The sequence below is a fragment of the Salmo salar genome, chromosome 09, assembly GCF_965601325.2.
Source record: "Salmo salar chromosome 09, fSalSal1, whole genome shotgun sequence".
In the NCBI taxonomy this organism is placed as follows: domain Eukaryota; kingdom Metazoa; phylum Chordata; class Actinopteri; order Salmoniformes; family Salmonidae; genus Salmo; species Salmo salar.
Window position 1 is genome coordinate 124,093,944 of NC_138299.1, and position 15,166 is coordinate 124,109,109.

The following is a 15,166-nucleotide window of genomic DNA, read 5'->3' on the forward strand; positions in this document are numbered from 1 at the left end:
ATCACAGATTTTTTGGTTTGAAATTACTTGGTAACAATGTTGGTTCAACCACTTTTTGCCCAGTAGGTTGTAATGCTTTTTGTATGAAAGAAAATCTTAAATTAGAGCTCCAATTAAGCAAATTAGGCATTTGTGATTCATCTGATTAATCGACAAATCCTGCAATTAACTTGATTAAACGTTTTTGTTGTTTGACAGCCCTATTTAATATATATATATTTAAAGGTCTTTAGTAATACTTTAGCAATAAATGTACACATTTGAGGACCAACATATGATTTGATTATTTTGCATGATCCCTTCACATAAAAGGAAAAAAAGGAATGGGGTGGGCAAGTCAATTGAAATCATTACTAATTGGCTCATTAAAAAAGAAGATATGGAGTTGGTTTTTGTACCATGTGTATTCCTCTAAACCCTTCCAGCTTCGTTCAGAAATGTAAATTTTAGGATTTGTGTACGTTGGTGTATTTAGAGCTTTTCTCAGAAGTTGAACGGCTGTTCATGGGAATGGAAATCGATCACTTGGCTAATTGACTTCAATACACAGGAAGAAAAAGTGTGAAACCAGCCTTTGAAGTTGCTAGGCTTTTTCCTGTGTAAAATAATAGTTAGGCTATAGTTTACTTTTCGTTCATCCTAACAGCAAATGGAGGGCTAAATAACAAATATGACTCTCGCAGTGAACATGGTAGGATACATTAGGCCTATGTAGATTGACTTTGTGCGTCCAACAAGGTCTGCCTGCCCTGCGCTCTAACCTCCACGGGGTTCCTCTTTGCAGTCGATTGCCCTGGGATGAAATCTGACAGTCTGACACAGGGAGTGTCAGACAATAGCGACAGCGGAAACAGCGGGTTTATACACCATTGCTGCTTTCATCTGTTTCTTGTCAATTCGTGGCAACGTCACCATCTGCAATTCAGGATTAGAGAGGTGGGCACTAGGCTCCACTATAGGCCTATAACACCTGAACGTGCCCAGATTAATTTGGAGTGGACCGTGGGCGGTATGGGATTGAGATGGGAGTTCCCGCTATAAGAGGGCACCGCTACCCAGCACTGAGCGCATCATTTACGCATCAACAGACCGAGCTGTAGAATTATGTCTCTCTTCATCAATCATGAATTCACTGCACACAGACTGACTGACCAGAAAGAGATGGATTTTACAGCACATTTTGGAGACCAAGGTCAATGTAAAGGTAGGCTATGTAAATAGTTTTCAAATGTTCAGGCTGTAGCCCTATTCGTAAAAGCTTACCATCAACGTAAAAAAATGTTACAATAGTGACAGTTATATTTGTTTATTGACTTTTATAGTTTCCTTTAGGATTATTTTATTATGAATAGCATTTATTAATTATATTGTCAATATTCTGTCTAGATTTTGCCTAAAATAAATAGAGCACAAAGAAACAAACAAAAACAAAGTCCTAACATATAGAAAGATATCCATTGATATAAACAGAAATGCAGATGAAAAGAAAACGAAAACATACGGTACATTTCGTTTAATAATTGTCTTGAATAATTTTAGAACGCTATACCGGTATTTTGGACTGCTTAAATAATCATCAATGAACCATATGTTTGGCCAATTTCTCACATTTTTGGTTTTTGTTGTTGTTAAGACGTAAGGAATGACAATGGACTTTCATCACCCGAACCTGAGAGAAGCGGGTGTACAGAGGGCCAAAGGAAGCGCAAAAGAACCATCTTCAGTCGCGCACAATTGTCTGAGTTGGAACAAGCTTTCGCTCTGACGCCGTACCCAGACATCACTCTCCGTGAACGCTTGGCCACACATACGCATCTAGCAGAAAGCAAGATACAGGTTTGTGCAGTGATTATAACTAAAAGTGAGTTATTTACACTTTCTGTATATATCTATGCATTTAGGCTAGAACAACATATTTACCTGACTCTACTCATTGTTCATAGGTGTGGTTCCAAAACAGACGGGCAAGAAGTATCAAGAGTGGAAGACTCACCAAATCAACTAAGCCTACTTCTGGAAGAGGAGGTGCAACGTGCCAACCTATCCCAGTGGTCCCCTCCCCTGGTCCCTCCTTCACTGCAACCACAATGGGGGAGATGTTCCGACCAGACCAGATTCAGTGCGACGATGGTCAGCAGTTCTACTCCGACTGGATCCGTCTCTACAGCAACCCTGTGTCTCATACGCCTACACCCGTCTCCCCAAACCTGGCAGAATCCCTACTGTGGGAGGAAGACCGCCGATCTCACCTGGGATCTCTTGCTACTACCACTGCACCCATTGGAAGGCAAGCACACTCCACACGGCCATACCGGGATGGGTTCAACCAGCCCTGTGTGGGCACTTCAGGGTATAGGAACTTTAATCTACAGACTCTAGCTGGGTCACAGGCCAGATATGGTCACCAAACCTCAGTGGACCAGGTTGTCCCCTCCCATCCACAGCAGATGTACTGGGATGTGACACAAGGACAGGGTCATCATCCTCAGGTGGGCCCTCAGACCTCCATCGGATACATCTCAGACCTGATCTATAATGCTGCTATTGTCACCAACTTCCTGGAGTTCTAATGTCCTGTCCCTGCTTACCTATAGCCTTGTTGTCCCAGCTCTGGTGGTGCTGTCTTGCCATGAGTTGGCAAGACAACACAAACAGATGTGGGACCACTAGGCTATACCACTTGCCCAATACAGTACCTTCAGAAAGTATTCACACCCTTTGACTTTTTCCACATTTTGTGTTTCAGCCTGAATTCAAAATGGACTAAATATTATTATTTTTCTCATCCATCTACACACGATACCCCACAATGACAAAGTGAAAACATGTTTTTAGACATTTTAGCAATTTTATTGAAAATGGAATACAGAAATATAACATTTACATAAGTATTCACACCCCTGAGTCAAAATACTGTATGTTAGACTCACTTTTGGCAAGGATTACAGCTGTCTTTTTGGGTAAGTCTCTGAGTTTTGCACACCTGGATGGTACAATATTTGCACATTATTCTTAAAATACTTTAAGCTGTTAAATTGGTTATTGATCAATGCTAGACAGCCATTTTCAAGTCTTGCCATAGATTTTCAAGACGATTTAATTCAAAACTGTAACTAGGCCACTCAGGAACATTCAATGTCATCTTGATAAGCAACTCCAGTGTACATTTGGCCTTCTCCTGTGAATTTGTCTCCCGGGTCTGTTGGAAAGCAGACTGAACCAGGTTTTCCTTCAGGATTTTGCCTGTGCTTAACTCTATTCTGTTCCTTTTTATCCTAAATAAAACTCCCTAGTCCTTGCCGATTACAAGCATACCCATAACATGATGAAGCCATCACCATGCTTCAAAATATGAAGAGTGGAACTGAGTGATGTGTTGTGTTGGATTTGCCCCAAACATAATGCTTTGTATTCAGGACATAAAGTACATTTCTTTGCCACATTTTTTGCAGTTTTACTTTAGTGCCTTATTGCAAACAAATGCATGTTTTGAAATATTTGTATTATGTACTGGCTTCCTTCTTTTCACTCTGTCATTTAGTTTAGTATCGTGGAGTAACTACAATGTTGTTGATCCATCCTCAGTTTTCTCCTATCTCAGCCATTAAACTCTGTAACTGTTTTAAAGTCACCATTGGCTTCATGCTGAAATCCCTGAGCAGTTTCTTTCCTCTCCAGTAACTCAGCTAGGAAGGACGCCTATATCTTTGTAGTGACTGGATCTATTGATACACCACCCAAAGTGTAATTAATAACTTCACCATGCTCAAAGCGATATTCAATGGCTGCTTTTTTATTTTAGGTGCCCTTCTTTTCGAGGCATTGGAAAACCTCCCTGGTCTTTGTGGTTGAATCTGTGTTTGAAATTCCCTGCTCAACTGAGGGACCTTACAGATAATTGTATGCGTGGGGTACAGAGATGAGGTAGTCATTCAAAAATCATGTTAAACACTATTATTGCACACAGAGTGAGTCCATGCAACTTATTATGTGACTTGTTGAGCACTTTTTTACTCCTGAACTTGTTTAGGCTTGCCATAACAAAGGGGTTAAATGACTCAAGACATTTCAGCGTTTCATTTTTAATTAATTTGTACACATTTCTAAAAACATAAATCCACTTTGACATTATGGGGTATTGTGTGTAGGCTGTAACCCAAGAAAATGTGGAAAAGATCAAGGGGTGTGAATACTTTCTGAAGGCACTGTATGTGTGTTGTCTGTCTCTCCACATTGGCAGAATTTGTGACCAATTGTAACATTTTGTTTTTATTTTGTTGTTAAATGTGTGAATCTTATGTCTTGTGTCTTTCATTAGCTTGTGAATAATCATAATAATCGTTTACTTCATCCAAAGAGGAATACATTGATTTATTTCACCATAGTAATGATTGACTAGAAGTTTAATATGACCTTTTTAAAACAGTTAAATAACATAATATATGGTTACAGAGATAGGGTTACCTATAGGATAGCCCTCTCATAGTTTTATTTTGTAGGGTCTTTGATGGACAAGCAGCTTTCTGCTGAGTACAAGAGGACCCATATGCATTACATACTGTAATGCTACATAGTTGTTTACTGAGGTATTTGTATTCTATCTGACATAGAATCATCTCTCATAGACCCATTTGGTCTGTTATTCATTCTAGGCGGATTTGATTCAACATTTAATGTTTCCAGGGAGTATTATCTTTCAAAATATCCTGATTAAAATGATTTCTTGTGGCAAGATACCATGACAGAAATAATTATTTTCCAAATAAAAACACTTTTTTCCAATAATATGGGTTGGACAGAGAAAAAAATGAATAATAAGAAATAAATTAAAACTGAAGCTCAGCGTCTATCAGCTTACCAGCTCTTTAATTCTAGCTGGGTTTAAGGTCTCCAGTGAAGTATTACATGTGAGTAATACAGTCAAGATATGACAAGAGCACTATGACAGTTCACCCCAGCCTGCTGGACAGTGATCTCTCCATATCATAATAATCTTTAATACCAAATAATCTTTCAATAAACCCTTAATCTGGGTGTCAAATCTCAGATCTTTGAGATACTTTTTTTTATATTCCAGATGTAGTTACATCCTTTAATCTTTCAACTGATATGAAAGGAAATTGTCCAGAGATGTAGTATAGGTGGGGGGGAAATCATAACACAAGCCGAAGTCAGATATCGTATTAAAATGATTTTGAATCACGAAAAGAGATATGTGTTGTCATGGAAGGGATTTAAGTACTACACAGCTCCTAGGGTAACTGTAATTGGTTTGTTTGTTTGTGGCCTGTAAAATCCATCTTTCTCTCTAATTCACCTCGAAACAGATAAGTGCCGATTGGCAGTTGAAGACAATACTGTCTGCCACATCTGGAAGCAGGTAGCTGGATGCTCGAACAGGCTTCCCCAAACTCAGTCCTGAGGCCTCCCCTGGGTGCTTTTGCCCTAGTACTAAACAGCTGATTCAAATAACCAACTCACCAAGCTTTGATTATTTGAATCAGCTGTGTAGTGCTAGGGCAAAAACCAAAAGGTTCACCCAGGGGGGCCCCAGGACTGACTTTGGGAAGCTGGCTGGAATAATATCTTCACTATTCATAAACAACCCTATTCTCCAAAGACACTGCCTGTGAGTTTTTCTAGCCCAAGTATAGGCTACTACTGGCATGAATAGAAGTGATAAGCCTTTCATAATGTGAATGTGTTAACTGTACTCAGTCTGATGTGAGACAATTGTTACTCAAAGTTTACCACTTGCCTCAATTTACTGTAAATGGACAGGTACAATGGACAAAAACAACTTTATTTTATTTCCAATAGAACATGGAATATCCCTAATATTACCAGGGCTAATAAGATCAATGTAAGGGTAAAGTGGGACTTATCAAGAATTGTTATGAAGCAGCTCAAAACTTCAAGCCTAACCATAGAGGGGGGTTTGTGTCCACACACACACACACACATACTCATTCAAGGGTTTTTCTTTATTTTTACAGTTTTCTACATTGTAGAATAATAGTGAAGACATCAAAACTATGAAATAACACATATGGAATCACGTAGTAACCAAAACAGTGTTAAACAAATCAAAATATATTTTATATGAGATTCTTCAAATAGCCACCCTTTGCCTTGATGACTACTTTGAAGAATCTAAAATGTATTTTGATTTGTTTAACACTGTTTTGGTTACTATATGATTCCATATGTGCTATTTCATAGTTTTGATGTCTTCACTATTATTCTTCAATGTAGAAAACAGTACAAATAAAGACAAACCCTTGAATAAGTAGGTGTGACCAAACTTTGGACTGGTACTGTATGTATGTGTGTGTGTATATATATATATATATATATTTTTTTTTTACATTGAACCAAACTGATCTTAGAGTTTGTAATTACATGGCCGCAAATTTTATTGAGAAGACAAACAATATTGAGTAGACAGAAACACACTGAAGGAGTGTAAAGTACAGTATGAATAAACTATTGTATGAAAAAATCCCTGATCCCTCCTAGTAGGAAATGATCCTACATGTTCTTTTAACAGGTCCTATAAAAGCTAAATGGACGGAAATAAATAGATAAATATCCCAACTTGTTCAGTGCACATTAGTAAATAAATGAGCTGGGAAACACGGAGTCAACATCATCATGATAAAGCAACGATGGTAAAGCACAAACAACTTTTACATCTGGGTCACATTCAAGATCTTCACTCTAATCCGTTTTCAATTCATGAATAACATTGGACAATTCTTATCACTAGTTTTGGGGTTAAGTCAAAGCTGTACATTAACTTCCATTCAGGTAGCCTAGCGGTTAAGAGGTTGGGCCAGTATCGGAAAGGTTGCTGGTTCGAATCCCCGAGCTGACTAGGCGAAAAATCTGTCTATGTGCCCTTGAGCAAGGCACTTAACCCTAATTGCTCCTGTAAGTCGCTCTGGATAAGAGTGTCTGCTAAATGACTAATGTAAATGTAACCCCTTTGATTTCTGTTTTGAAGTCCACTGGTGGGTCAGGTAAGGGCATAGTTCTCCAGCAATGTGTTCTGTTGATTAGAACACAGACTGGTGCTATGGTTCTCCTAGCTCTCCCTCCATGGTCCGTACCAGAACATACAGCTCTGCCAGGCCAACTACGGACGCAGCAATCACTGCAGATATCACCCTCTGAAACACACAATCAAATATGTCAACAAAGATACTGATTCTTAAACAGGGGTTTGAAATGTGAGGGATCTTTGTATGGATTCTTACCGCCGCTGTCTCTGTGAAGAGGTATTGACTGCCGAGATAGGAGCAGGCGAACGTCGCCACCACTGTCACTAGGAAGTTTAAGACCGTCACAACAGCAGCTTTTGCTGAGCGCACTAGACACACACACACGTCAACATTAGAGGAGGGAGGGTTGAGGAAAAGGTAGATGGAGACGATAGTGACAATCTTAAGAGACTATTTGCATGCAAATGTTTGAAACCCATAGCAACCTTCTCTCCCAAAGTCCGCCAATGTCTCCCGACGATTCATTTGCTGGGGGGGGGGGGGGGGGGAGAGAGAGAAGTACTCGCATGAATCAACAACCAAAACACTAAACGCTATCATATATTTAGGCTGGCTGCCATGTGTCAATCCAATACGTACAGTAGGCTACATGCTGAGTGTGGACTGTGCAATTCACCTGAGTGTTTACATTCCGTGTGATCCTGTTGTATTCTTCATTGGCCAACTTGGCTCTGATTCGCTGCAGACGAGCCACGAGCACAGGGTTCTGTCACAAAGAGGGTGTAACGCTTTAGTGTAGTCCTCATGGCGGAGATCAAATGAAGGGGTTGAAGGAATAACCATACATCGAGGTCTCACTTACTCTGGGGGGCGTTTCAACCTTAGGCAGGTGCAATGAGCTGTCCTCCAACAACTCATGAAGGTAGAAGGGTTGACCTGAGAGGAAGATAAAGTACACATAGGCTAGTACTTAATTCGTGAAATGTATGACCTTTGCAACTATGTTTATATAACTGTGTTTATACATACCATTGTCTAGCAGACATTTATGAAGTTTTCTTGCAGTTCTGAAAGACAGAGTTGATGGTTGCTCCTGTTGAAGAATATCTTCCAATTCTTTCTGTAGTTCTGTTGGAACTGAAGCCTCATCCTTCTCCAGCAAGTCTCTTACCCTCTCTCGAAATGTGTTTCCAATCACAAATGACGACGCCATTCTCTATAGCTAACGTTAACTGTCAGATTTATGTAGTTAGTTACAATGAACTGTGCTGACAAGTGGCTGGATTAGCTAGTTGTTGTTCGCCCGTAGCTGGCCGAGCAGAGTTAGCCAGCTGATCTAGCTAGCTACAAGTAGAGAATGCTCTGGCTACAAGTATAGCTAACAACATTAGCTAGCAAACCTAAGACCAGGAGCAAACGTTGGCAGTTTATACAGATGATCCATTCCCAATTCTTCACAAATGGATACATTTAGTATTAATCTAATCATTGTATCAACTACCCATTTTAAATTGTCCGATAACGATGAGAGTTTAGCTAATTTTAGTAACTAGAAGTAACGACAGGAGAGAGAAAGCTGTCTTTGAAGCATCTATGTTCACCTTGTGACAGGATCTGACGTACGAGGCTACTTCCACAAAAAAAAATGTTTTTTAAATACTGTGTTACTGAACCTTAATACATCCAAAATATTCAGTATCAACAGAAGTGTACGCCATTTTTATTCCTCTTGGTAGTGGAACTTCTATCTCTAGATATTCTGAATAATGTAAATCCACATGGCTTATCCATTTTTAACAGAGAAATCTAAATGTCCCAACTGGCTGATGATACTACTATTTTTTTTTTTAAAGACAAAGACCTGGTCGTCCATGCTCTTAATGCTATCACTGCACACTCTATTGCATCTGGATTAAAACGTTTCTAAATGTGAAATCTTATGTTTATATGACTCTGATGATAAAGAAATAGAAAAATATTCCTGTACAGGACTGTGTTAAATATTTAGGAAAACATTTGTCAAAAAAACAGACAACGTATGAATTGCTCTCCTAAAATTAAGAAAACCAAGAATATATTTAATAATTGTCTACAAAGGGATCTTTTTATACTTGGTAGAGTACTTCTGTCCAAAGCAGAGGGACTGTCTCGCTTTGTGTACCCCACATTATCTTTATTTGTAAATCCCTCTACCTGTAAAGAGATCAACAAGACCTTTCTTGACTTCATCTGGAAAAATAAGTCTCACAAACTAAAAGAGTCAGTCCTCTCAAATAAAAGAGCTGAAGGAGGTCTGGAAGTGTTGGATTTTGTTGACATAAATAACACTTTCAAGATCAATTGGTTGAAAAGATGTTTGATCAATACAAATTCAATTTGGTATTTCATTCCAAACAATGTTTTTAATAAGTTGGGAGGTCTTCAATTTTTACTGAATGGTAATTATATTCCTGATAGATTACCCGCTAAATTGGCTAGGTTCCACCAAAAAGCTTTAATGTCCTGGAAAATATGTTTCCTGCACATTTTTTCCCCACATAAAGCTTTTTTTGTGGTGTAATAATTCAGATATAACTGTAAGTCATTGTTCTACCCCAGCGGGCATGAGAGGAATATAGACTTTGTTCTTGATGTTTTTGACAACGGGTAATATTCTTGCATATGAACAATTTATAACATTGAATAAGATTCCAATACCTTTCAGAGAGTTTATTTCTGTGATCAAAGCCGTTCCCAGTGGTCTAACTACACTAATGAAAACTCATCTTAGCTTTGGTAATGATCACAGAGTTTATCCAGAACTCAGATTGGAAGGCGAGGGCTTACTTGAGAAATCTTGTTGTAATAAATACATAAGACAAATTTTCCATTCACGGAACCATCTGACATTGTCTGGAAAAAAGCTTGGTTGATGCCTTACAAATATTGTATACCAAGCAAATTTAAGGAAGTACACTTTAAGATTCTACATAAGATCTATCCATGTAATTCTATGTTGTCCAAATTTGTGGCTACTGATGATATCTGCGTTTTCTGTGAAAAAGAAGGCAAAAATCTAACTCATTTGTTCTATGAATGTCAATCTGTGATAGATTTTGGGGGAAACCTTGCAGAATACTTATTTAGCTTTTTGAACACTACCCATGTTTTTGACATGAAGGATATATGTTACTATAGCAATGATAACAAGACCATTGAAATGATTGTGATTTTTTTTAAATTTTTGTTGCCAAATACTTTATACACAAACAAAAATTCCATAATTCTATACCAAAATTATTATCCTTAGTGAATAACAAAAATAATAACATCATCATAATGAGATGTTTTTCTGAGTGAATAAAATTGCACTAGAATTGTTGTTATTTTTTACAATTATTTCTTATATATATTTTTGGGTTATTTATATATTTTATTTTTTATATGTATTTATTATTTTCTTGTTTATACCTGTGTTTTGTTTTGTTAGACATGTTTGATGTAGGAATGTCAGTTGTTGTCACGCCCTGACCGTAGAGAGCCCTTTTATTTCTCTATTTTGGTTAGGTCAGGGTGTGATTTGGGTGGGCATTCTAGATTATGTATATCTATGTTCTATTTCTCTGTTGGCCTGATATGGTTCCCAATCAGAGGCAGCTGTTTTTTGTTGTCTCTGATTGGGGATCATATTTAGGCAGCCTTTTCCCACTGGGGTTTTGTGGGATCTTGTTTTTGTATAGCTGTTAGAAGCCTGCAAGACTTTACGTTCGGTTTGTTGTAGTTTTTTATTTTGCCGGTGTTCATTTTTAATTTTTGTGTCTTTGTTTTGTATGTTTGAAATGTTCTTGTCTGTATGCCTAAAACTGTACATGTCAACATGTTTACACAGGGCACAGCCGTAAAAGATATCCAGGTCTCAGTCTGTTTTCCCTGTTAAAATAAAGATTTTTTTTTAAATAAAGGAAAAAAATGTTTGCCAACCACGCTGCACCTTGGTTTCCTTCGTACAACAAACGTGACAGTTGTAGATATTATGAATAAACATACATATATATATATATATATATATATATATATATATATATATATATATATATATATAAAATAACAAATAAAAAAATACTGTAATTTCAAACACAGTTAATAATATACAGTATTTGTATACATGTAGTGGAAATAATTATTGTGTTGATTTTTGTGCAGGTATTGTTTTCAAATATAGCTATTATTTCGATTTCCTTACCACTTTGCATTGTGGTTAATTTCAGGGGAAATAAAATAATGAAGCTAGTTCAATGACAATGCCTTGAAATTAATGATTAATAATTAAAGCCCCACTTAGTTTTCCTTTCTTTAAATCGTCATTTTATGTATAATAAGTCACTGTGTGTTTTATTTAAAAATATATATATATAACTAACGTATTTCCCTGATCCTCCTTGGGCCACTGAAATGCTCAGTCGAACTGTGTGGGCATGGTTATACAAATGTTAATATATTTGCATATACATCCCTACTGGCTGATAGAATCATCTAGAGAACACCCCCTTACCCCTTCAAAAAACTATAAACTAAAAAACAGGAGATCATCACATCACTGGAACTAAGGAGCCTAGCCCGAACCATGAAAAGCAGCCCCAGACCATTATTCCTCCTCCACCAAACTTTACAGTTGGCACGAAGCATTCGAGCAGGTAGCGTTCTCCTTGTATCTGTCAAACCCAGATTTGTCCGTCGGACTGCCAGATGGTGAAGCGTGATTCATCACTCCAGAGAACGCATTTCCACTGCTCCAGAGTCCAATGGCAGCGAGCTTTACACCACTCCAGCTGACGCTGCTCTGCCATGGAAAGCCATTTCATGAAGTTCCCGACGAACAGTTATTGTGCTGACGTTGCAACCAGAGGAAGTTTGGAACTGGATAGTAAGTGTTGCAACCGAAGACAGACAATTTTTATGCGCTATGCGTTTCAGCACTCAGCGGACCTGTTCTGTAAGCTTGTGTGGCCTACCACCTCGCTGCTGAGCCGTTGTTGCTCCTACAGTAGACGTTTCCACTTCATAATAACAGCAATTGACCGGGCAAGCTCTAGCAGGGGATCAATTTGACAAACTGACTTGTTGGAAAGGTGGCATCCTATGACAGTGCCATGTTGAAAGACCCTGAGCTCTTCAATAAGGCCATTCTATTGTCAATGCTTGTTTATGGAGATTGCGTGGCTGTGTGCTCCATTTTATACACCCGTCAGCAATGGGTGTGGCTGAAATAGCCGAATCCACTAATTTGAAGGGGTGTTCCTACACTTTTGTATATATAGTGTATTTATATTCTGGATACTGGTCCGTAAGCTAACTTCCTGCGATTCTTTTGCCATGGTGTTTTGTACTGTGTATTTGAATACTATATTCTCGACATAGCTCCTTCTATTATTTCTACTACTGTACATTGCATTTTATTTATTTAACCCTTATTTTGTGGGTGTTCGTAAATTCACCCTGGAGTGCCAGAGTGCACTCAGAGTGCGCTCTTGGTGTTCTTAAATTCATAGCGTTGTCAGATTGTCTGTTCATAAATTCAGAGTGTTTTGCTCTTGGAGCGTTCAAAACGCATGCTGGACTCTCTGGCCAAGGAGTAGGGTTGATCTGAGCGTTCTGACCTCACAGCGGCAGTAAAGCACCCAAGCTAACAGGCTGAAGTTGGCAAGCTTGCTTGCTAGCTACTTCCAGACACAAATGAAAGAACACCCCACTCTGACCATTTTACTCGCCCTAGAAGAGCTGGTTAGGCTGTTTTCATGTTATCTAAAGCATTGGTGTCTGTAACTGTGCTGCTGGCAACAATTTAATGATGTTTTTTTGCCGACGTTTACTGACACCGGTCATATTCAACAGGTGTTGCACGTTCGTAAATTCCTCAGTTATTCTGCGCTCTGGCACACTCAGACGAGTTTGCTCTGAAATTGGAGTAGATAGCCAGAGTGAATTTATGAACGCACCCTTTACCAGGTAAGATGACTGAGAACACATTCTCATTTACAGCAACGACATTTACAGCAACGAGTTACAGGGGGATGAATGAGCCAATTGGAAGCTGGGGATGGTATGAGGGGGCAGATTTGGAATTTAGCCGGGGGTAACACCCCTAGAGTCCACAGAGACGAAGCTACTGTCCCCAATCACTGCCCTGGTGCATTGGGATATTTTTATTTTAGACCAGAGGAAAGAGTGCCTCCTACTGGCCCTCCAACACCACTTCCAGCATCATCTGGTCTCCCATCCAGGGACGGACCAGGACCAACTTAGCTTCAAAGGCAAGCCAGCACTGGGATGCAGGGTGGTACATTCTGTTCTGACTGTTAAGAAAAATTTCCAATAAAAAAACACAAGAAAACTTTAGTTAAGTTCAGAGAACATTCTAATAATGTTATTTAAAAACATATAGATTTTATTCTCAGCATAAACAAAACTTTATCATCTTTCTTGTTAAGTGTTTTCAGGTGTGCTGGCCTCGCCACTAATTGGCCACACATTTTAATAAGTTCTTGTTTCCTTTGAAATGGAGTCTGTTGGACAGACAAATGAACAGCTTTGTTTAAGTAAAGAAACAAGGCATGCTAGCTCCATCCTGGTGGCGCAGTGGACTAATTCCCAGTGGTGTAAATTATTTAAGTAAAAATACTTTAAAGTACTACTTAAGTAGTTTTGGGGGTATCTGTACTTGACTATTTATATTTTGGACAACTTTTACTTTACTACATTCCTAAAGACAATAATGTACTTTTTACTCCATACATTATCCCTGACACCCAAAAGTACTCGTTACATTTTGAATGCTAAGCAGGACAGGAAAATGGTCCAATTCACACACTTATCAAGAGAACATCCCTGGTCATCCCTATTGCCTTTGATCTGGCGGACTCACTAAACACACATGCTTAGTTTGTAAATTATGTCTGAGTGTTGGAGTGTGCCCCTGGCTATCTGTAAATAAAATGGTACTGTCTGGTTTTCTTAATATTGGGAATTTGAAATTATTTACACTTCTACTTTCAATACAAAGTATATTTTAGCAATTACATTTACTTTTCATACTTGAGTATATTTAAATCCAAATACTTTTAGACTTTTACTCAAGCAATATTTTACTGGGTGACTCACTTTTACTTGAGTAAAGTAAACATACCTTAATAGAAAATTACTCAAGTATGACAATTGGGTACTTTTTCCACCACTGCTAATTCCATGGATAGACAGAAGATTATAGGTTCAAATTTCACAGATGCTGTCACAATAAACAAATGTATTTGTTTTCATGATTCATGTCTAAGGAAACTAACTTCCATGTGTCCTATCTGTGCTTGGAGTTAAAAAATAAGTTTGCCCAAAATAAGCTAGCAGTGTTATTAAAAGACTTATTGAAATATTCAGTGAAAGTTAAGGAAGTTATTCAAAAAACAAATAACCTGTAATTTTGTTCTCAGAGCGTTAATAAAATCTCCCAGGAAAACTTTACTAGAACCAGAGTAAAACATTCTCAGAACCTACCTGCAACCTAAAAATAAACGTTCCCTGAACAGGCAAAATGTTCACTTCCGTTCTTAGAACGTTTAAAAAAACATTCAGTTTTACCGGTACGGCAACTTCTGGCTTTGTTCCCAGAACCAATGGGAAACCAAAAACGTACCTTCCCACAACTTCCAAGGAATCAAATTTGCTAGCTGTGTATCTTTTCAAGTTATTGTTTTAGAACCCAAGCTCTGGAAGGTATAACTTGTTCACATTAAAATGTAGTTCTATTCTGATCCTTACAAAATAAGGAACACGTGTTTTCGTGACTGATGGCACTTTTCTAAAATTCTATGACATTTTCCATGATCAGACACTTTATCCAGATAGTAAATTAAACACCATCTGCACCTAAAACAATTACAGAAAGCACTGAGTCTTACATATGATAAGGACAGACATACACAAGTAATATAATATCCATAAACAATAACTTTATTAAAAGAATAAGGTTAGGGGAATATATTGTCTCATTCAAACCTAAAAACAAAGTGCAAGTTAGGGCCTACATTACTATCATAACCATATCATACATTAGGAGTTAGCAAGACCCGGCTAGAGGGATCTGGGACCAGGCTAGAGCATTTCTACGACCTGCACCACCAGTTTAGCATGTA

The 15,166-nt window shown here is 38.2% G+C and overlaps 1 protein-coding gene across 1 annotated transcript; it reads right to left on the bottom strand.

Annotated features, from left to right (window-relative positions):
• Positions 1-6,385: 6,385 nt before the first annotated feature.
• LOC106612664 (vacuolar ATPase assembly protein VMA12) lies at positions 6,386-8,610 on the bottom strand. The gene is made up of 6 exons (XM_014214059.3): positions 8,034-8,610; positions 7,867-7,940; positions 7,681-7,770; positions 7,490-7,532; positions 7,260-7,372; positions 6,386-7,172 (listed from the first exon to the last, which is right to left on the bottom strand). The coding sequence occupies exons 1-6, from the start codon at positions 8,215-8,217 to the stop codon at positions 7,077-7,079; spliced, it is 600 nt and encodes a 199-aa protein (XP_014069534.3). The 5' UTR covers positions 8,218-8,610; the 3' UTR covers positions 6,386-7,076.
• Positions 8,611-15,166: the final 6,556 nt, after the last annotated feature.

Bases quoted from the DNA above. Each gene is read 5' to 3' on its own strand.
- LOC106612664 (XM_014214059.3), bottom strand. From the start codon at position 8,217: ATGGCGTCGTCATTTGTGATTGGAAACACATTTCGAGAGAGGGTAAGA. The intron at 7,941-8,033 runs GTATGTATAAAC...TCTTCCTCTCAG, and splicing joins TAAATGTCTGCTAGACAATG to GTCAACCCTTCTACCTTCAT. The intron at 7,373-7,489 runs GTTGCTATGGGT...GTGTGTGTCTAG, and splicing joins GGCGGACTTTGGGAGAGAAG to TGCGCTCAGCAAAAGCTGCT.